The 21851-nt window shown below is 45.2% G+C and overlaps 1 protein-coding gene across 1 annotated transcript; it reads left to right on the top strand.

Annotated features, from left to right (window-relative positions):
• Nucleotides 1-21323, top strand: GABARAPL2 (GABA type A receptor associated protein like 2). The gene is made up of 4 exons (XM_048816369.2): nucleotides 1-187; nucleotides 806-861; nucleotides 16361-16533; nucleotides 20728-21323. Exons 1-4 carry the CDS (start codon nucleotides 154-156, stop codon nucleotides 20816-20818), a joined length of 354 nt encoding a protein of 117 aa, XP_048672326.1. The 5' UTR covers nucleotides 1-153; the 3' UTR covers nucleotides 20819-21323.
• The last annotated feature ends 528 nt before the right edge of the window (nucleotides 21324-21851 follow it).

The raw sequence follows: 21851 nt of genomic DNA, 5'->3' as shown, positions 1-21851 counted from the left end.
GTTACTAGGGAACTTGTGAGCCGGAAGCCCCGCCCGCTGAGCTGTTGTTGTGACGGTGACGGGCCTGGCCAGACCTGGCACCAACCCCCCCGGCCGGACCTCCGGGCACCGATCCCCGCTGGCTCCGCTTCGCCCCGTTCAGGGCCCCGCACCATGAAGTGGATGTTCAAGGAGGATCATGCGCTGGGTAAGGGTGCGGGGCCTGGGGCTGCGCTGGGTCGGCTCACCGACCCCGCCGAGCCCCAGTGGGCCCTGAGCCACTGCTCCTCCGCCGCCCCTTGGTCCCACCAGGCTCCTAGCTCGGGCGGTGCCGTACGCACAGACTGGGGCCATTCTCAGCCCGCAAGCAAGGCCCTCCTCTCAGGCACCATCTCGCCATAGGCCTCCCTAGTTCACCCTCTCACTGCCCCCTCCACTGGGCACTGACCCTCCGCCACACGCAGTGATACCCATCTAGGCTACCCCTCTCTCCAGTCCACCCCTCCCCCGCAGGCAGAGGGCCCTGACCCTCCTCCCCCAACCGCCCAGTCATCTCCGACCCATTGCAGATCTGTAGAAGAGACACGTCCCTGGGGACCCCAGTACTGTGTCTCCTCCTGTAAAGATGCTACATGTTACCCCGGAGTTTGGTTCCTTAGGTAGCATAGGGAGATATGAAAGAGAGGGCTGGAAGGAAAGAGAAAATGGGGAGCTTCTCCTTCGTGATCCTGTCTCCTTCATCTCTTCTATTTCTCCTAGGTCTACCTCACATTGCCCAGGGTGTGAGCCATGTTGTCATTTTTCTAATTAAATGTTTTGTTTACAGAGCACAGATGTGTAGAGTCTGCAAAAATCCGAGCCAAATACCCAGACCGTGTGCCAGTAAGTAACCCATGCCAATCCTGTAACGCCACTTCTTCCCCCATATCCTGATACTCTGTCCAGGTGAAGTAAACTTCCTCTCCGATCACAGCTGTTAACACAACCCTCCAACCATCTGCCCCCAACTGTGTACTGATAAGTAACTTCCATCCCCTGACTTCCCAAATAATACCTTCTGGACACCTTTTTGGTCCCAGCACTGTCACCCTCCCAGTGAGTGATCTCATCGGAGCAGCCCTCACCCAGCTGCATCCTAGTGACTGCTTCCTCGATGCCTGATCTCTAGACAGGTGACATCTCAGTGATTCACCCTCTGTGCATGCTCATATGCCTATGCCCTGACTACATCCAGGTACGTGACACCTTGTACCATGTATCAGAGGGGTATCCGTGTTAATCTGTATCCACAAAAAACAACAAGGAGTCCGCTGGCACCTTAAAGACTAACCGATTTATTTGGGCATAAGCTTTCTTGGGTAAAAAATCACTTCTTCAGTTGCTTATATCTGTAATTTTCACTCCATGCATCTGAAGAAGTGTTTTTTTAGCCAGGAAAGCTTATGCCCAAATAAATCTGTTTGTCTTTAAGGTGCCACCGGACTCCACCTTGTACCATATTCATTTCTCTGTCCAGGCATTTCCCTGCCATTGCAGGGGCCTTGGGCACTGCTGCACTTTGGTCCCTCCTATTCTCTGCCTGTGACACACAATACTCTGGTCTCCTGTGGGGTATATACTGAGATCTAATTTCATTTATTGGGTTTTGTAGGTGTTGTATATTTATGATATACAGGAGATCAGACTAGATGATCTGGTGGTCCATTCTGGCCTTAAATTCTATGCCTTGGTTACATCTTGGTGAGCTCTCCATGCATGCACCCAATCTGACAGGATTCTAGTGGGTGATCCCTTCTGCGCAGCTGCCCATATGACCAGTTAGTAGTAGATGACTCTCCCTCCCCTCTGAGATCATGTCCCTGTAAGGGACTCCCCTCTAGCTGTGTCCTAGTGAGTTAAACCACCACACCTCATGTCTCACATCTTCTAGCCACATACCTGTGAGCAAACCTCTGCACCCCTGTTTGAGTACCAGATATTGACCCACCCCAATGTCCCGGTGCATGAATGAACCCCATCAGGCAACCCAGGAAGCAACCTGGTGATCTTGTTTATCTACTCCTTCCCCTAACTCTGTTCCCTAATGCCCACATCAACTCCATTCTGACAGTTGCCTTAATTTCCTCAAGTTCATGCTGGTCCTCCCGACTCTGACTACTTCTTGATGAGCTGAACCTGCCCCCTCCCAATCCAACTGCCTCCTGGTATGCAGTCCCTAGTCCATCAGCAATCTCCTGGTGATCAACTTCACATCTTGACAAGTATCCCTCTCCCAAACTGCCTCTTTGAGTAAGGATAACCAGAGTTCTATCCAGACCACCTTCTAGTACCCAGCCCTGGGAGAGAAGGAGAGACATCAGAGCTGGTATTCTGATATGTGGCAACCCGCAACCAAGGATAGCTAGAATCAATCCCAAAATGCATTGGCACATTCCATCCTCAGCAAATGCTTCATTTATTGAAGCCTAAATCTCAAACATATTGACTTGCCCTCTGGGGCAGATGTTTGACATATCAAATATTTCTCCTCAGCCTGAGGCTGATCTTTTAGGCCTTATCTATACTAGTAGAGTGATCTATTGATTACTGTTAGAAGGCAATGTGGTGTAATGGATAGAGCACTAGACAGGTACTGAGGAGACCTGAGTTTTATTCTCAGCTCTATTCCTGCTTGGTCAAATCACTTTATCTCTCTGTGCTTCAGTTTCCATCTATAAAATGGGAATAATGATGCTTACCTCATTTGTAAAAATTGGTAATGCTTTGAGATCTACTGATGAAAAGTACTGTGTAAGAGCTAAGTATTAGTTACTACTAATTAGTTAGCACTGCCATTTGACTTGGTGCTGTATAATACACAAATGCCCCCAGAAGCATTTAGTCTGAAATAGACACATGGGTGCAGGTGGTAATTGTTATTTAAAAGAAAAAGAGAACTTACTTTTTTGAGAAGTAGTGGGTTCTGGACACTGGTGTTGGGCATGAGTGTGCCCCCTTACCCGATAGGAAAAGGCCACGTCAGCAAAGTCACAGTGTATGATTGACACCTGCTAGAACATGGGGGTAACATCTGTGCTAGCATCTGAAGGTGAGCAAGGTGGGATCCATAACTGACCATGGTCACTAAGGGGTTATATTCCTACTGCAGCTGGGCCTTACCTTTGGTACCATTTGTATAGCTTGTTAATACCAACAAGTATACCAAGTATTTTGAATTTAATTGAGTAACCTTAATTCTAACCCAACTGGCTTCAGGTGAGTAAATCTAATCTGACTCCACCCAGTTTATGGTGATGACAGGGGAGGGATCACTTGATGATTGCCAGTTCTGCTCATTCTCTCTGAAGCACCCGGCATTGGCCACTGTTGGAAGACAGGATACTGGACTAGATGGACCATTAATCTGACCCAGTATGGCCATTCTTATGAGTAATTGTCCTCCTCTCTCTTTTGTATTTTACTTTCCTTCATTCATATGTCCAAAGTGCAGAGATCCATCTCAGCCACAAACACCCCCAACATTAATTCATTTGAGTTACTGATTCATGCACCTGTCCTGTGTCTGAGAGAGACAACAGCATGACTCTGGTTTTGGTGATCCAGGTTTAGGACATCTAGACTTTATGGATTCATATTCTGCTCTGTAAATCCAGGCTAACAGGGGTTTGTAAGGGTGGCAGGTCCCCATGGCATCATTCTGAACCTGGGTATTTGAAATTTAGTTAAGAGCCAAGAAGGGCTGGGGGTGTCTATGAACCTCTAGGTCCCCAGCTGGGTTATTTGTTGAGGTGTTTCTGTGAGCCTTGGGCCCCCACCAGCTGTGGTATTCTGGGGGCCTCACAATTTAAAAAAACAACAACCAATTTTCATAAATACCAATTAAGGCATGAAACTTGATCCTTTTTTAGGCTATTCTTGTTCTCCGTAGCTCTGCCCACCATTGTAACACACACTAGCTGTCCCATCCTCCCCTCCCACCAAGTAGAGCTTCTGGAACCGGAAGAAATGAGCAGAATCCTCTCTGAAGCTCACTCTGGGACTGACTCTACAGATTGAACATATTTGTGCAGCATTCGGATATGAAAATGATGGGCAGTATACAAACACTTGAGAGAGACTGGTACCTCTGTTTCAGGCCCCTCCCCTCCAGCACACCCTGGTTTCCTCTATAAGGTCTGGCTCATCTCTGTTCTTGTCTGGTACTTGGAGGAACAGACAGCAGAGGGTCAATATTAGGCAGGTCCTTTCCTCCATCTGCAGATATCTAACCCTCCCTCAACCCAACATCCTCCTTTCTTTTGCTTCTGTGGCCATCCTTCCATCTTCCCCTCTCCCCCCCTTCTTCCCCAACCTTACCCACCAGGTTCATGGAATTTAAGGCCAGAAGAGACCATTGTGATCATCTAGGGCTTGTACACACTAGCGCTCACTTCGGTATAACTTAATTCACCCATGAGTGTGGAAAAGCCACCCCTCTCAGTGATGTAAGTTACATCAACCTAAGCGCTGTTGTGGACAGCGCTATGTCGGTGGGAGAAGCTCTCCAGCCGACAGAGCTAGCACGGCTTAGGGAGATGGAGTAATTATGCTGAGCAGAGAGCCCTCTACTGTTGGCATAGTGCATCTTCACTAGCAGGGCTACAGCCGTGCTGCTACACTGGTACAGCCCCTAGTCTCACCCCCTGGATAATTCAGAACAAAATTTCACCTAGTGATTCCTGCATTAAGAACAGTAACTTGTAGAACAGCAGTGTGGAACATCTGCTCCCCCTGATGTATTTATGTAGCTTGCATGGCATATCCAGACTTTAACTCACATTTTAAAAAGTTCTTTTCATTGCAAAGATGATCTTCCAGATGTAACCTGAGTACAACCAATACAATGTTGCTTTTCTGAGTCTTCCCAGCCAGAAACAGTGACTCACAAGAGGTGAACTCCTGCGGACCCCTATTTATTTTATTGGGGTGTTAGCTCTAAAGCCCAACAACACTTTAAATGTCTCACCATTAACCATGAGTCTCTGGCTGGCTCCTCGCTAGAATTTCTTTCTCCATGCTTACATTGACAAGATGTACAAGTGCTCATATACAAATGCTAGCAGTGTGAATACTAAGATGAGTGAATTAGAGTGCCTGGCATTAAATGATGATCTTGATATACTAGGCATTGTGGAAGCTTGGTGGAATGAGGAGAATCAGGGTGACACAGTGATACAAAATATATAGGAATGACTGTAGGTTTTGCTTGGGTAGGAGTGGCACTCCATGTGAAAGAAAGTCACAAAGTAAAAAAAAATCTTAAATGAATCAAACTGTACCTTAGAATTTCTAGGGTTAGAAATGTCATGCTTGAACCATAAGAGGATAGCAGTAGGAATATACTACTGACCACCTGACCAGGATGGTGATGGTGATTGTAAAATGCTCAGGGAGATCTGAGAGGCTACAAAGACAGAAAAATACAATAATAGTGAGGGATTTCAACTATCATCATATTGACTGGGTATATGTCACCTCAGGAAGGGATGCAGAGATAAAAATTCTAGACACCATTAGTGACTGCTTCTTGGAGCATCTTGGCTTGGAATCCACAAGGGAAGAGGCAGTTCTTCATTTAGTCCTAAGTGGAGCACAGGATCTGGTCCAAGAGGAGAATATAGTTGAACCAGTTGGTAAAAGTGATCATAATGTAATCAAATGGAACATCCTTCTAGGGGGAAAATGCCAAAGAAACCCACCAAAGTAGCATTTAACTTCAAAAGGGGAACTACACAAAAAACAAGGAAGCTAGCAAATAGAAATTAAACGAAACAGTCACCAGGGTGAAATGCTTGAAGACTGCATTGAGACTGTTTAAAAACACTATAATAGAGGCTCAGACTAAATGTATACTCCAAATAAAAATACAAAAACCAACTACAGCAACAGTAAGAGCACCTCAAATGTCACTATGGCTACACAGCAGAGTAAAAGAGGTGGTTAGAGGCAAAAATGCATCATTTACAAGTCAAATCCTAGCGAGGAAACTAGAAAGGAGCATCAACACAGGTAAGTAAAGTGTAAAAGTATAATAAGGCAGGCCAAGAAAGAATCTTAAGAGCAACTAGCAAAAGACAAAAACTAACAGCAAAAAAAAATTAAGTACCTCAGAAGCAGGAAGGCTGCCACATGGTTAGTGGAGCCACTGGCTACTCAAAATTCAAAAGGAGCATTCAAGGAAGACAAGGCCATTGAGGAGAAGCTAAAATTAATTTTTTGCATTGCTCTTTGCTGCAGAGGATGTAGGGGAAGTCCCCACACCTGCACCATTCTTTTTAGGTGACAAGTCTGAGGAACTTGCCCAGATTGAGATGTCAGTAGAGGAGGTTTTGGAATAAATTGATAAAATTAAACAGTAATAAGTGACCAGGACCACATAGTATTCATCCAAGAGTTCTGAAGGAACTCAAATATGAAATTCCAGAGCTACTAACTGTGGTATATAACCTATTTCTTAAAGTTAGCCTTTGTACCAGATGACTGGAAGGTAGCTAATGTAATATATAGTTTTTTTTAAAAAGGCTCCAGAAGCAGTCCTGGCATTTACAGGCCAGTAAACCTAACTTCAGTACCAAGCCACAGTCACAAGGGAAATCATGTCTCGTTAATCTATTAGAATTCTATGAGGGTGTCAACAAGCACATAGGGATGATCTGGTCGATACAGTGTACTTGGACTTTCAGAAACTCTGACACCAAAGGCTCTTAAGCAAAATAATAAGCCATGGGATATGAGGGAAGGTGCTCTCATGGATCAGTATCTGGTTAAAAGAGGAAACAAAGGGTAGGAATATATGGGGGGAAAGGGCCCCTAAAAATATTTACTGGGACCTGTGCTGTTCAGCATATTCATAAATAATCTGGAAGAGGGTGTAAACAGTAAGGTGGTAAAATTTGCAGATGATACAAAATTACTTAAGATAGTTAGGCCCAAAGCAGACTGCAAAGAGTTACAAAGGGATCTCACTAAAGCTGGGTGACACAGTGTTATATGATACTCAATGTTAAATGAAAAGTAATGCAAATTGAAAAACATAATCCCAAATACTTGCAAAATGTTGAGTTCTAGATTGGCTGTTACCATTAAAGAAAGAGTTCTTGGAGTCATTGTGGATAGTTCTTTGAAAGCATCCGCTCAACATGCAGCGACAGTCAAAAAAGCTAACAATGTTAGGAACCATTGGGAAAGGGATAGATAAAACAGAAAATGTCATAGTGTCGCTATATAAATCCATAGTATGCCAACACCTTGAATTCTGCATGCAGTCCTGGTTGCCTCACCTCAAAAAATATTAGAATTTGAAAATGTGTAGAGAAGGGCAATGAAAATAATTAGGAGTATGAAATAGCTTCCATATGAGGAATGATTAAAAAGACTGGGACTGTTCAGCTTGGAAAAAGAGCTGGCTCAATGGGGATATGATAGAGATCTAAAAATCATGAATGCTATAGAGAAAGTGAATAGGGAAGTGTTATTTACCCCTTCACATAAACACAAGAACCAGGGGTCACCCAATGAAATTAGGAGGCAGCAGGTTTAAAGCAAACATAAGGAAGTACTTCTTCATTCAGCGCATGGTCAACTTGTGGAACTTGTTGCCGGGAAGTTGTGAAGGCCAAAAGTATAACTTGGTTAAAAAAAGAATTAGATCTGTTCATGGAAGATAGGTCCATCAGTTGCTATTAGCCAAGATGGTTAGGGACACAACCCCATGCTCTGGGTGTCCCTAAGCTGGACTGCATGATTCACTCAATAATTGACCTCTTTTGTTCATTCACTCTGAAGCATCAGTCAGGATACTGGCTAGATAGACCATTGGTCTGGCCCTGTATGGCCTTTCTTCTGCTGTGGAGAAGGGGGTATGCCATGTTGGTCCTAGTTCCTTTAGATGGAGGTTCACCCCTGCACAGTTCTGGGTCTGGTGGATGCTGTGGGAAAGGGGTGGCAGCCTCAGCTGAGTCCCACATATATAGCTGTGCACTATACTATATTTAGTGGACTTCACTATCCTATAACCTCAGTGCAGCCAACAATATTAAGATATAACAATACACTTAAATGGTGCTCTTTGTCAACTTGGTCAGTAATGCATTTCTATATGATAGTTGCTGTCCTAACCATGCTACAGGAAACCTTATTAGAGCAGAACACCCCTCACCCTGCCCGGTACCCATTTGCTGGCTTTGATAGAGCTGTAGTGCTGATGGAGCCAGAGCTGGAAGATTCCTTGCAATCCTAAGGCCAGGACATGTAGGGTTTTTCCCCAGCTTTTTTAAATGAAAACTTTAATTCTGTAAAATCTTTTTGGGGTTACTGCTCCATTGGATCTGCCACTGGATAGCAACTAATCATAAAGGTCTATTCACTGCCCAAAAATTCAATTAATGCAGAGTTCATGTTAACCAGTAGTGCCTCATACCCTTCCAAATGTCAAATGGCCCTATACTTAAACCTCTGAAAGCTAGGAAATACTTATTTAATGTGCACACCAGCCTTATTCTGCAACCCTAGCTCTCCCACCCCTAGAGCTTGCAATAGCCACTAGGAAAAAACTAAGTATGGATCATCCAGAGCTAGGGTGACCAGATAGCAAGTCTGAAAAATCAGGTCGGAGTTGGGGGGGTAATAGGTGCCTAATAAGAAAAAGTCCCAAATATTGTGACTGTCCCTATAAAATCAGTATGTCTGGTCACCCTATCCAGAGCTGCTGTGTAATAAGCAGATATGAAGAATGAATAAGTAAATGCACCATTTTCTGTGCTGTGGTATGCCTCAACGATATTCTCACATGCCTGCACTCCATATGCTCTTGACTTTTTAAGAGTATCAGTATTAACTGGGGTGGAGATTACTTGATGCAGGTTCTTATGTTGCTAGAGCTCATACTGCAATATCAGAGGTGCATCTGTACTGGGAGGTGGGGGGAAATCATGGGTCCCTTGTTTTTGTATTGAGTTATATGGGTTAAGTAAGTAGTGGAGCACAACGGTCTGTTCTTGTGAGGATTTCTAGCAGTCGGGTAGTATTTGTAACAGTGCGTTACAGTGCTGGGGTAAATGTAGGTGATGTTCCAGAGAGTCCTTAGGATGAAGGCCAAGGAGTGCTAGCATCTGGTAACTGGGTGAAGTGGTTGAGCATAGCACAGTTAGCTGGTGTTCACTATGCCTGACCTAAACATAACTTTTGCTTTAATGAAGACAAGATCTGTTAGACTTTTCCTACCGTACTCATGCTCTGTTCCAACCGTACTCCATATTATCTGATAAGGTAGAGTGGTATGATGTCTGTCAGGGGTAGTTTTGGGCATTGCTCAGTGGGCAGAGTTAAGGTTGCAGCGTGGGGCTGGTGTGCACATCACATCTGTATTTCCTGGTTGACAGAAGATTCATCAGAGGGACGTTTGTATGCACTGTAGTTGTAGCTGTGTCAGTCCCAGGGTATTAGAGAGCAGAAGTGCATGAGATAATATCTTTCATTGGACTGACTTCTGTTAGTGAGAGAGAAAGCTTGTCTCTTACCAACAGAAGTTGGTCCAATGAAAGATTTTACCTCACCCATCTTGTCTCTCTATAGGGGCATTTGACATTCTGGAAGGGTACAAGGAACTGATTGTCAACCTTAACTCTGCAATAATGAAGTTTTGGGCCAGTGAAATTCCCTAGAGTTTTTTTAAGTAATATGGTAAGGATGGTGGCATGGTTGAGGTGCATCTGTGTGGGGAAAATGTGAGCTCTTCCACAGACCTCATCATCACTCAGCTACCAGTATTGCCCTCCTCCTGGCTCCTCTGTGCTACAGGGCTTTGTATGCCATGGATTATGGAGGGAAGGTGCTTCTCATCCCATTGCTTACCACATGTATCAGCTGGAGGCAAAAAGGGGGAGAGGATAGGAGCCAGAGATTCCCTACCCCATTTCAGGGGGCTATTAAAGAAAGAAGGGGCTCTGCACCACCCTTTGCTACATAAGAGGATTGTGGGAGTGTAAAGTGGCAGATTCGGCTGAATCAGATAGAATCATAGACATTTAGGGCTGGAAGGGAGCTCAAGAGGTCATCTAGTCCAGTCTCCTGTGCTGAGGCAGGACCACGTAAACTTGACTATGCCTAATAAGGTGTTTGTCAAACCGGTTCTTTAAAACCTCCAGTGATGCGGATTCCACAACCTTCCTCGTAAACCAGTGCCAGAGCTGAATTTTTCTTACAGTTAGAAAGTTTTTTCTGATATCTAATCTAAATCTCCCTTGGTGCAGTATAAGCTTGATACTTCTTGTCCTTCCTCCAGTGGACATTGAAAACAATTGATCACTTTCCTCTTTATAAATAGCCCTTAAAATATTTGAAGACTGTTATCAAGTCCTCCTTCAGTCTTCTTTTCTCAAGATTAAATACTCTGTTGTTTTGAGCTTTCCTCATGGGTCAGGTTTTCTGAACCTTTTATCTTTTTTGTTGTCCTCCTCTGGACTCCCTCCAATTTGTCCTTATCTTTCCGAAGTCTGGCACCCAGTATTGGACACAGTACTCCAGCTGAGGCCTCATCAGTGCCAAGTAGAACAGGACAGTTATCTCCTGGTCTTACGTACAACACTCCCATTAATATACCCCAGAAAGATATTAGCCTTTTTGGCAACTGCATCACATTGACAACTCATTCAGTTTGTAATCCACTATAACCCCCTTTCCTTTTCACCAATAGTACTACCTACAGATGTGAAACAATATGAAAGTATTTAGGAAGCGAACTCAAAGTTCCTCCTACACAATCATTCAGGTCTTGAGCAGTCCAGGCAAACAACACATGTTACAACAAAGCTTAAACTTGTTCTTCATAATAATTTTAAAAACAATACTAGCTGCCTATTTAATTTTAAAAACAGCAAAAAATATCCACCTCCCTTTCCATTTCTTAGAAGGAGTCTTGAAGTTTAAATCTCCTCAGTGTGACAGATATGCTTGCTTTGATCTGCTTAGCTCTTGGAAGTCCAGGGGCTCCAAGCTGCTGTCCCTGTGCTACCCAGGGTCCTTAGGGACAGCTCTGTCCATCATTAGGGAATTTTTTCCCCGAGAACCCCCTGTAACATTTCACGAACCCCCAGAGGCTCATGAACCCCAGTTTGGGAACCACTGATATAGAGGGAACACTTATCTCAAATGTTTACTTGCGGCTGGGTACAGTACTACGGTCTTTTTCCCACTCCTGGCACCCCTATCAGTTGTTGACCTTGCTTGGTGGGTCTTCGGTGTCTCGGCCCTCCAGCCAGGTCACAGTCAAAATGTACCCTTTCTTGCATAGCTAAGAGTCCAAAAAATGAACAACCTCTCTGTTCTCACTAGGGCCTTCAGCTCCAGCTCTGGGCCTTTTGAATTCAGCCCTTCTCTCAGGCTTCTAAATCAGTAGTCTCCAAACTTTTTTGGCTCGCGCACCCCCAGGGTAAAGACGAGAAGACCTGCTGCAGGCGCGCCACGGACGGTAGAAGACCGGAAGACCTGCCGCAGGCGCACCGCTGACGGAGGGGAACACCAGCTGGGAACATTCAGAGCTGCCACCGAAGGAAAAAAACGGCAGAGTGCTGTCCGGCGCCGCTCCTGCTGCCACGCACCCCTTGGGATCATCTCGTGCACCCCTGGGGTACGCGCACCCCAGTTTGGAGGCCACTGTTCTAAATGAGCTCTGTCCCCTTCTTGTGGCTTGGGTTAGACTTGACCCCCACTTCTCATGGTTCACACCACTTTGCAAGTGCAGGAACTCAGGACCACCCACTACTCCAGGTTTCAACTCTGGGATCCTATAAACAGCAGCCACATACTGCTCAGTTCAATTTGTTGCTTCTACTTTTCTGGGCCTCTTCTCACATGCCCCCTTTATTTTGACCCTCTTTTTCTGCAAACCCAGGTATGCAGTAAAGCCTGGCTAGTCCTCAGGTTCCTGTGGCCAGAGAGGCATACCCTTCCTTGCTTCTCTGGTCCCTGCAGCTCTTTTATATGAGCCCATTGAGCTGATTGGCTGATGCTAGCCCTTAGCCGAATGAGGACCAGGTCTCTGTAACCTGCCAGATGGCTGCCCCAGCAAGGCCTCTCTAGGCAGACCCCAGGAGCACCCACCTTTGCTGCTCCTTTCTACACTGCTCCTTGGGGCAGTGTGTAGCAGACCAGCAGGGCCTTCAGCAGGGGGCCAGGACAGCCTGATACACCATCTCTCTCTTGCACGCTCTCTTTCTATGCACTTTCAGTGACCCCTTGTTCAGTCAACCCCACTAACCCCACTGGGCCACTTACACAGCCCAGATGAGGCAGAGGAAACTTCTGGGCATGTAGATTTTAAAGGACTTAGAAATATCATCTGTTAAACAGTAAGCTAGGCTTGGTTTATGCTTAAAATTAGATTGACCCGGCTACATCCCTCAGTATGAAAAATTCACACCCCATAGTGAGGTAGTTAAGCTGATCTGACCCCTAATATAGACTCAGCTAGGTCAATGGAAGAATTCTTCCATCAAACTAGCTACAGCCTCTCGGCAAGGTGGATTAACTATAGGGATAGAAAAACCCCTTCTGTTGCTGTAGGAAGTGTCTGCACTATGTGACTACACACAGGTGCCAGCTTCTAATTTTTCCCAGGGGTGCTTAACTCCAGCCCTAGGCCCTGCCCCCCCTCAGCCCCCACCCCCAAGGCCCCACCTCCCTCTTCCCACTCCACCCCTTCCCCCCTTTCCACCCCGAGCTCACTCCATCCCCGCTCCTCCCCCTCCCTCCCAGCACCTTCTGTATGCCACTGAAGGATGCCAGTGTGTGCTAAGCACCCACTAATTTTTCTCCCTAGGTGCTCTAGCCCTGCAGCACTGTGGCGCCTGTAGTGTGGACATTGCCAGTCTCCGGCCATAGATGCGCTAGCAGTCCTTTACCCCGTATAGGAATATTGGTATGCTGTCCTGGCAAAGCATTCCTACTGTGGACAGAGCGATGCTGGCAAAGCTGGGTTTTGTAGCAGTATCGGAATCCCCTCCTCCCACAAACAAAACAAGCTCTAGCAGTAAAAGCTTAGCTTTGCCAGTGTACAGTATAATTGCCAGTGTAACACTGTTGAAAAAAATAAAATAAAAAGCAGACATCATTCTGGGATGTATTAGCAGGAGTGTTGTAAGCAAGACCCAAGAAGTAATTCTTCTGCTCTACTCCATGCAGATTAGGCATCAGCTGGAGCATTGTGTCCAGTTCTGGCCACCATATTTCAGGAAAGATGTGGACAAATTGGAGAAAGTCCAGAGAAGAGCAACAAAAATTATTAAAGGTGTAGAAAACATGACCTATGAGGGAAGATTGAAAAAACTGGGTTTGTTTAGTCTGGAGAAGAGAAGACTGGGTGGGGGCATGATAACAGTTTTCAAGTACATAAAAGGTTATTACAAGGAGGGAGAAAAACTGTTCTCCTTAACCTCTGAGGATACAACAAGAAACAATGGGCTTAAATTGCATCCAGGGCAGTTTAGGTAAGACATTTGGAAAAATTTCCTGGCAGCGTGGTTAAGCACTGGAATAAATTTCCCAAGGAGGTTTTGAAATCTCCATCGTTGTCTAACTGGCTCTTACAAATCTCCAAACACCTGTCAGGGATGGTCTAGATCAGGGGTGGGCAAACTTTTTGGCCCAAGGGCCATATCGGGGTTGCAAAACTCTATGGAGGGCCAGGTAGGGAAGGCTGTGCCTCTCCAAACAGCCTAGTCCTCGCCCCCTATCCATCCCCTCCCACTTCTTGCCCCCTGACTGCCCCCCTCAGAACCTCCGACCCATCCAACCCCCTCCCCCCCACTCCTTGTCCCCTGACTGCCCCCTCCTGGGACCTCCTGTCCCAAACTGCCCCCCCCTAGGACTCCAACCCCCCTGCTCCCGGTCCCCTGACTGCCCCCACCCAACCCCTATCCACACCCCAGGCCCCTGACAGGCTCCCCAGGACTCCCACGCTTATCCAACTGTCCCTTGACCCCATCCCCAAACCTCCACCCCATCCAACCATCCCCTGACTGTTCCCCGGGACTCCCTGCCCTTTATCCAACCCCCCCCGCTCCCCACCCCCTTACCGTGCTGCTCAGAGCAGCAGGAGCTCGCTGCCCACTCAGAGCCAGCCGCACTGCCTGCGTGGCTGCAGGGTAGGGGCCAGGGGCTAGCCGCCCCAGCCAGGAGCTCAAGGGCCGGGCAGGACTGTCCCGCGGGCCGTAATTTGCCCACCTCTGGTCTAGATAATACTTAGTCCTGCCATGAGTACAGGGGACTGGACTAGGTGACCTCTTGAGGTCCCTTCCAGATCATAGAATCATATCACCAGCTAGTTTGATCTCCTGCATAACAGAGGCCATAGAATGTCCTCAAAATGATTCCTGTAGACAGCTTCAGCCTTACAATGTAACAAGATAAAAGCAGAGATACAGTTTACAGGCTTGAAACCAGCCTTTGCTTAGACCCATTTTCCTTATTTATCACTAGCACCTCAGTCTTCTCCAAAACAAATGAGGCATTAGGATAAAAGGTCAGGCTAAGGTTGCAGAGGATATCAGTGGTAGACATGGTGTAAAGGAGTTTTATCAAATTGCAAGAACTTTCTCAGCATACACCCTTACTTATGCTGTGACCTTTGGCTCCAGGGAGTAACTACATCACTGAGCTCATGATTATATGTTCAATACACCCTTAAAGGCCCATGCTTACTGAGTAAGAGAAAAGTAAGGGATTGCTATATCAGGCCAGCCCAGTGGTCTAGACCCATATCCTGTCCCTGACAGTGAACAGTGCCACATGCTTTAGAAGGTACAAGAAACACCTTAGTAGACAATTATGGAACATATGCCCATAGGGGAAAGCTTTACTTTCTCTAGCCCAGTGGTTCTCAACCAGGGATACATATACCCCTGGGGGGGGGAATTCCTCTAGATATTTGCCTAGTTTACAACAGTCTACATCAAAAGCACTTGCAAAGTCAGTGCAAACTAAAATTTCATACAGACAATGACTTGTATATATTGCTCTATATACTGAAATGTAAGTACAGTATTTGTATTCCAATTGACTATTTTTTATAATTGTATGGTAAAAATGAGAGTCCACAGTTTCAGTAAGAATGTGTTGTGACATCTTTGTATTTTTATGTCTGATTTTGTAAGCAAGTAGTTTTACAGTGAGGTGAAACTTGTGGTATGCAAGACAAATCAGACTCCTGAAAGGGGTACGGTAGTATGGAGTGGTTGAGAGCCATTGCTCTAGCCCATTCACTATTTTATATACCTTTATCACATCCCCTCATTGTCTGAATAGTCCTTACGGTTTTTCACATTCCCTCATTTTTGTCACCAATCTCAGAACATCCTCTGTATTTGCTGTATCTTTTTTGGAGGCAGCGTGCCGCCAGCAGCAGCACAGAAGGGTGGCAATACCATACCAGGCAACCCTTACTTCTGCACTGCCGCCTTCAGAGCTGGGCAGTCAGAGAGTGACGGCTGCTGACTGAGGGCCCAGCTCTGCAGGGAGCAGCGCAGCAGTAAGGGTGGCAACACCAGACCCTGCCATCCTTACTTCTGCACTGCTGCTGGCGGCAGCACTGCCTACAGAGCTGGGCTCCTGGCCAGCAGCCGCCACTCTAGCTCTGAAGGCAATGCTGCCGCCAGCAGCAGTGTAGAAGTAAGGTTTCAGAGTAGCAGCCGTGGTAGTCTGTATTCACAAAAAGAACAGGCGTACTTGTGGCACCTTAGAGACTAACAAATTTATTTGAGCATAAGCTTTTGTGAGCTACATCGGTTGCATCCGATGAAGTGAGCTACAGCTCACGAAAGCTTATGCTCAAATAAATTTGTTAGTCTCTAAGGTGCCACAAGTACTCCTGTTTGTTTTACAGAAATGTTTTACCACAAACACCCCCTCTTCCCCCCCCCACAATAACCTTGCGACCTTCCCTCCTCCCCCCCCCACCCCCGACACACACCCCCACACCTCTCTCTCCTTTTTGCATCAGGACTCCGACAATTACAACAACATGAAATTTCAGTTTTAAATAGCTGAAATCATGAATTTTATGATTTTTAAAATCCTATGACTGTGAAACTGACCAAAATGCCCTGTAAATTTGATAGGGCCCTATTTATGCATACTAACATTTTGTTTTCTCTTTTGACTGCTGTTGCACATTGAGCAGGGTGTTTTGAGCTGTCTAGAGGGGATGAATCCAGTTAGGATGGATTCGTTTCACCTTCTATTTGACATCCACCTGCCCATAGCATTATAAGACTGTCCTAGCAAGAGAGAAAATAATCTGTTTAGATCCGCCCAGAAAAGCCTCATCTTTGTATCTATGCTTTAATAGGTCATTGTGGAAAAGGTCTCAGGCTCTCAGATTGTTGACATTGATAAGAGGAAGTATCTGGTTCCATCTGACATCACTGTGGCCCAATTCATGTGGATCATCAGGAAGAGGATTCAACTGCCATCTGAGAAAGCAATATTCCTCTTTGTAGACAAGACTGTCCCACAGTCCAGGTGAGAGGCCATTAGACTGGAATTTGTGTGCATTTCACTAAAGATACATAAGCTCAGTGGTGCAAGTACGGCGGTCCGGTCCAGTCCGCCATACTAGTAAGATATTTATAACTGGTACTCCGTACCAGAAAGACACAGGAAGCCGCCGGGTGGCCCCACACCAGCAGCTCCTCCTGCGTGGCTGTACCACCCCTGGCTCCGCCCCCAGCCTTTCCACACAACTGCATCTCCTGTCTGGGGACTGTACAGCAGTTGCATCAGAGGACAGGGTTGGGGGTGGTACAACTGCACCGGAGGAGTGGCCCCATGTTCTGCTCTTTTCGCTGCTGCAGTTCCGGAGAGCCCTGCGGTTCAGAAGTCTCTGACACAGTGGGAGGAGGACAGAGCCCCTCCCCCCAGGTATTGTGGGATGGATCATGGTGAGGGTATAGGGAGAGCGCAGGGGCCCTGAGCTGGGAGCGGGAGAAAGTCATGTGAGGAGGTCACATGTCTCCCCTTTGTGCCCCCCCCCAGGAGGGCAGCATGCCGGTAAGAAATGAATTCTTCTTGCACCACTGCATAAGCCTGATGGACCGCATTCTGCTATGATGTTAGTGTTAACCCCCTCAATAGGATATACTGAGGAGCAGCTCGCTGAGGAAGTAAAGGAAGAATGGTTTGCTATTTTAATATCATTGCTCTAATTTTTCTCATTTTATTTAAATGCTGGCAAAATACAAACCCCCATCTTATTTATAAGAATAAGCTGGAAGAAAAGATGATTGTAAAGCAACTCAGTTGCGACATGCATCAGGGAAGGGTGGTGGGGAAGGTTATTGAAATGCCATGTTAGGTGTCTAAGACATAGATGGTGAACTTCTTGCCAAGAAAGGAAGTTTAACAAAGTGGACAGCACTTCAGCAAGAGTTCAGGAATCATTTTAGTATTCAGGGGCGAGGATCACTAAAATCCTCTTAGACTTTAATTTCTTTGGAGCAAGTACTGTGCTTACTCTATGTTCTCTACAGCACCAAGCATGATACCAACAGTCAAAGTTCCATTGAGAATGTTAAGGTTGCATGATTAAATGCTCAAAAGTGAATACCATAGTCAGGATTCCTAGAACAACCCTTAAATCTGCCCCTGGTATGTATGAATCATTATGATGCAGACACCTACTTTCTTAAATAATACAGTGCAGAATTATAATCTTGTAGGGTGCAAAGTGAATGAAGGGAATGGCCCCTTGTCTTATTCACTATGCATTTTATATAAAAATAAATTTTATTGGCTGCCTGGTGTACACAGAATGATACATTGTAGTAGCAGATACTACATAGGCACCAAAGGTTGTAGCAGAAGCTACATGCTGTTTCTCAAATAATGCAGTATAACCATGTTACTTACTAACATGGCAGAGATAAGGCATTACTTGATATTTGAATGCTTAAAACCATGCAACCTTAATGGTCTCTTCAGACAATCTGCAAAGGATTTTTTAAAAAATTGCGTGTTGTGTTCTCCCCCCCCCCCCCCCTTTTGCTACTTTATTGTGTATGAGGGCCTGAAAGGGATTTTTATTTCCCTTCCTGCTTGGTTACTCAAGTCTGATCTTCCTGGTATTGCAGTAACATCTTTTTGGGTGTGTATCTCAGACGTGAGTTGTTAACTTTCACATATTAACTAGATGGACAAGAATGTTGAATCTTTAACAAAGGCATCTTTTTGCCCAAATGTTAACAAAAAACAAGGTTTAACTAGAGGGTCACACACTTCCTTGCTTCTGTAGGTCAAGCTCATTGCACATAGCAGGGGGCTCCTTGTATTCCTCCATTTCCCCACATGCTTCCTCTGTGCCACCCAGCTACTTCTCTGTTTAAAGGACTCACTGCAACACCCACATGATGGCCCCAGCATCTTCACCCTTACCTTAGGGCTGAAATCTTTCTTGAGTCCCTGTAGCCAGCCACAAGCATCATCCTTACTTCCCTAGCTCCAGTCAGCAACTGATCTGCTCTGTCAAGCAGCTCCTTTTATATGAGCCTGCTGGGATCTGTTTAATTGCTTCCCTGCAGTCTCTCTCTGCAGCCTGGAGGACTCGTCTCTACTGCTGTTTCCTGGGGTGGGGTGTGGTAGGGCTGCGAGGCCTCCAGCAGGGGGCCTTAGGGCCTGGTACACCCCATCACATCCCCTTATTCACTTCTCCCCCCATGTCAGGGTCCCAATTCTCTCCCCATGCCAGGGGCTTTTGTGTGCACCCCCACTACCTCCCATCCCCCCTTTCCCTCCACTATTCTTCTTTTCTTTTCTTTTTCTTTTTCTGAGTGTCAACATTTTGAAACAGTTGGGAGGATGGGCAGAGTTAAAATGAGTGGTATTAGACTGGAATGTGTTACTGGCTTCCTCAACTGATTCCTTGATTTTTAGACAATTACAGAGGTGGTTGACAGGTTTCAGAGTAGCAGCCGTGTTAGTCTGTATTCGCAAAAAGAAAGGGAGTACTTGTGGCATCTTAGAGACTAACCAATTTATTTGAGCATAAGCTTTCGTGAGCTACAGCTCACTTCATCGGATGCATCTGCTGGTTCTACTGACCACAGGCCAGGTGCTCATGTGTCCTCTATTTCCCCTTTCCTGTTTTCTACTTCCCACTAAAATGAAAAAGGTTCCACTCATTGTTGCGCAGCACATTCCTTGAGATGTTATTGATGGGATGTGGCATTCAGGGGTCATAGTGTTATCTTCAAACAGAGAAATGCTGTCAAGTGAGTGTAAGGCTTCACATGCTCAGCCAAACAGCTTCACTGAAAATCCATTCCCCCCACAAGCTACTCATCTCTTGTGATAACACAATCTCACAGTGCCTCAGGCCACCTGCAGGGGCACAAAACTGACTGTCCAATTTAAACAACAAACAGGAAATAAAACCTGTTTTTTGACAAATCTTTCAGGCCATTATACATCATAAAGCAGCATAATAGGTCACAGGACTTTTTTTTTCATTTTAAAGATCACTTAATATTCAACAAACACCTACAAAATGTCATTAAACACAAGTTGCAGCATCTGGAACTATTTGGCTAGACAGCACCAGAGCAGCCTGTTCTATACAAGGTGCACACTTAGGACGATGGCATATAGGGCATGCTCTTACCTCACTGTACAATTAATGAGACATGACTACTACAGACATCATCTGCAGTGAATGAGGCAGAGTATAATAGAAGCCTTACCTTCTTCAACGCACCCTCTAGCAGATTAATTCCATCATATGCAGTGAGGTTAACCACACGTGCATGCTGAGTGCAACCTTCCTTTCTTTGGAATGTTAGTATTCCCAAAGTATTGGAACTGCATAAAATGAGTCTAAAGCCTTCATCACATGGTCAAATCAAAATGTATTTTCACATGGACACTGAAAAGGTCCTTCTCGTCAATGAGGATTGGTTTCCTGCCAAATTTAAACTTGCTACCCTCAGACATTTTGGAGCAAGAGTTAGATTAGTCTCTTTTTATTTTATCATAGGTGTTCATTCCCCCAACCTCTCATTTAAAGTGGCTGAATTTGAAATATTTTTTGCACAAACTTTCAAAATAAATTCACCTTTGGATACAGACTGGGCCTTGAAAATTAGTCCAACAGGGTATGAACTGAACACTGGAATGGGGAAGGGGAGTTATCAATGGAAACGTTCACACAAACTTAAATCTAGGTGGTGATGTTGCTTCAGCTACAACAATAGAAGTGGGCTATTGAGGGTGTGATCCCACTAAAAGTGATGACATCCCAAGACTTCAGCTTCAACCTGTCTAGACTGTAAATATACCAGTGCATTAGGCCTCAAACAGCATCTACTAAAATCTACATTTGTGAAATGCATTTGTGTAGCTCCACAAACTTAACAGTAAAAATCCAAGCATTTTGCAGATTCCCAGAAATTCTTTATGAATGCCAGTGCTAAAACATCTGGCCTCAGGAGCAATCAGGGATATTGGTGATGACTAAGGGATGTGGATGCCTGCTGTGTTTCTCTGGAATCAGTAGCATTTCAGATATTCTCATTCATGTATTTAAACTTACACTTCTAGTCTAGAGCTTTGTTTTTCATTGTATCCCCTTCTCTCTGTTTGCCATACAGTAATTGTTACCATATGCAGCTCGGCTGCCTTGAACAACTTCTCATTGTGTTTTCTTTTTCTTTCCCCTTGTTCAAGCCTAACTATGGGGCAGCTTTATGAGAAGGAGAAGGATGAGGATGGATTCTTATATGTGGCCTACAGTGGAGAAAACACATTTGGCTTCTGAATGCTGGGTCTGGCTGCTGCACCATCCCGCAATGTATCTTGTAAATAGCCAATTGTTTTCAGTTATGACACCCACAGAGGTTTCTCCCATACACATCATGCATTTGTAACTGGATTAATTTCCTAATATATTGATAGGTCTTGTTTTATTAGACTGGTAAATTATCAGAGTTTTTCGGGGGGGTTTTCCTTTATTGTGCATTGTCCTCATGGCTACAAGTTCCCAGAGCCTCACCCCTCTGGAACACATATTTAATTACATTGTTTATATATTGACGCAAAGTAGTTGGGCTACTAAAACATGAAAAAGAGGAACATGCATTTATTCTGGATTTAGTTTGAGGTGTTAGCTTGACAAGAATTAAAATATTAATTATTAGGAACACTGGCTTCACTAGGTTATTCTGAGCAGTAGCAAGATGCTTATCATATTGAACTGAGTTTATGTTCCTCTTTCTGAATTCTATTAAGGAATAACTACAATAAAAATTCCTCCCACACTGTTATGCTGTTATGTGGCCAATGTCCTTTCTTTACCTTAATTTTGGCCAGCAAGTGGTGCGTGTCAAGATTCTACAGTGAGGGAGCACACTGACGCACATAAATGGAGGAAAAAAGGATCTGTCCTTGGGGACCAAGCCACCATGCCTGGAGCAGCCAGTCCTCATTAGGAGAGGAGCCAAGAGTTGCCAATAGGACCCAGCTGTCAGTCCAAGGATACCGGGGAGGAGGGACCTGGACAATGGGATTGCGTACATGGGGAAGAGCTGACAGTCAAAATACTGGACAACATATGCAGGGGCAGAAGAGGACCAGGCAGCAAAGGAGTGAGAGAGAATAATACACTAGGTAGGAGATGGAAATTAAATGAAGGGCAAAAAGAGACAGTAGAACTAATTTTTTCCAAAATCAATAATTGCACAGAAGACAGTTAAATGTATAAACCCTGTTCTAGGTAAGCAACTGCTGCTGATATTGCATGACTCTGAATGAGAAGGAATGTATTCCCAAGACAATCCTTCTATTCTTTTAAG

This window comes from Caretta caretta, chromosome 12, assembly GCF_965140235.1.
Source record: "Caretta caretta isolate rCarCar2 chromosome 12, rCarCar1.hap1, whole genome shotgun sequence".
In the NCBI taxonomy this organism is placed as follows: Eukaryota; Metazoa; Chordata; order Testudines; family Cheloniidae; genus Caretta; species Caretta caretta.
The sequence above is the reverse complement of the archived record's forward strand: the minus strand, read 5'-3'. Positions and strand labels throughout refer to the sequence as shown.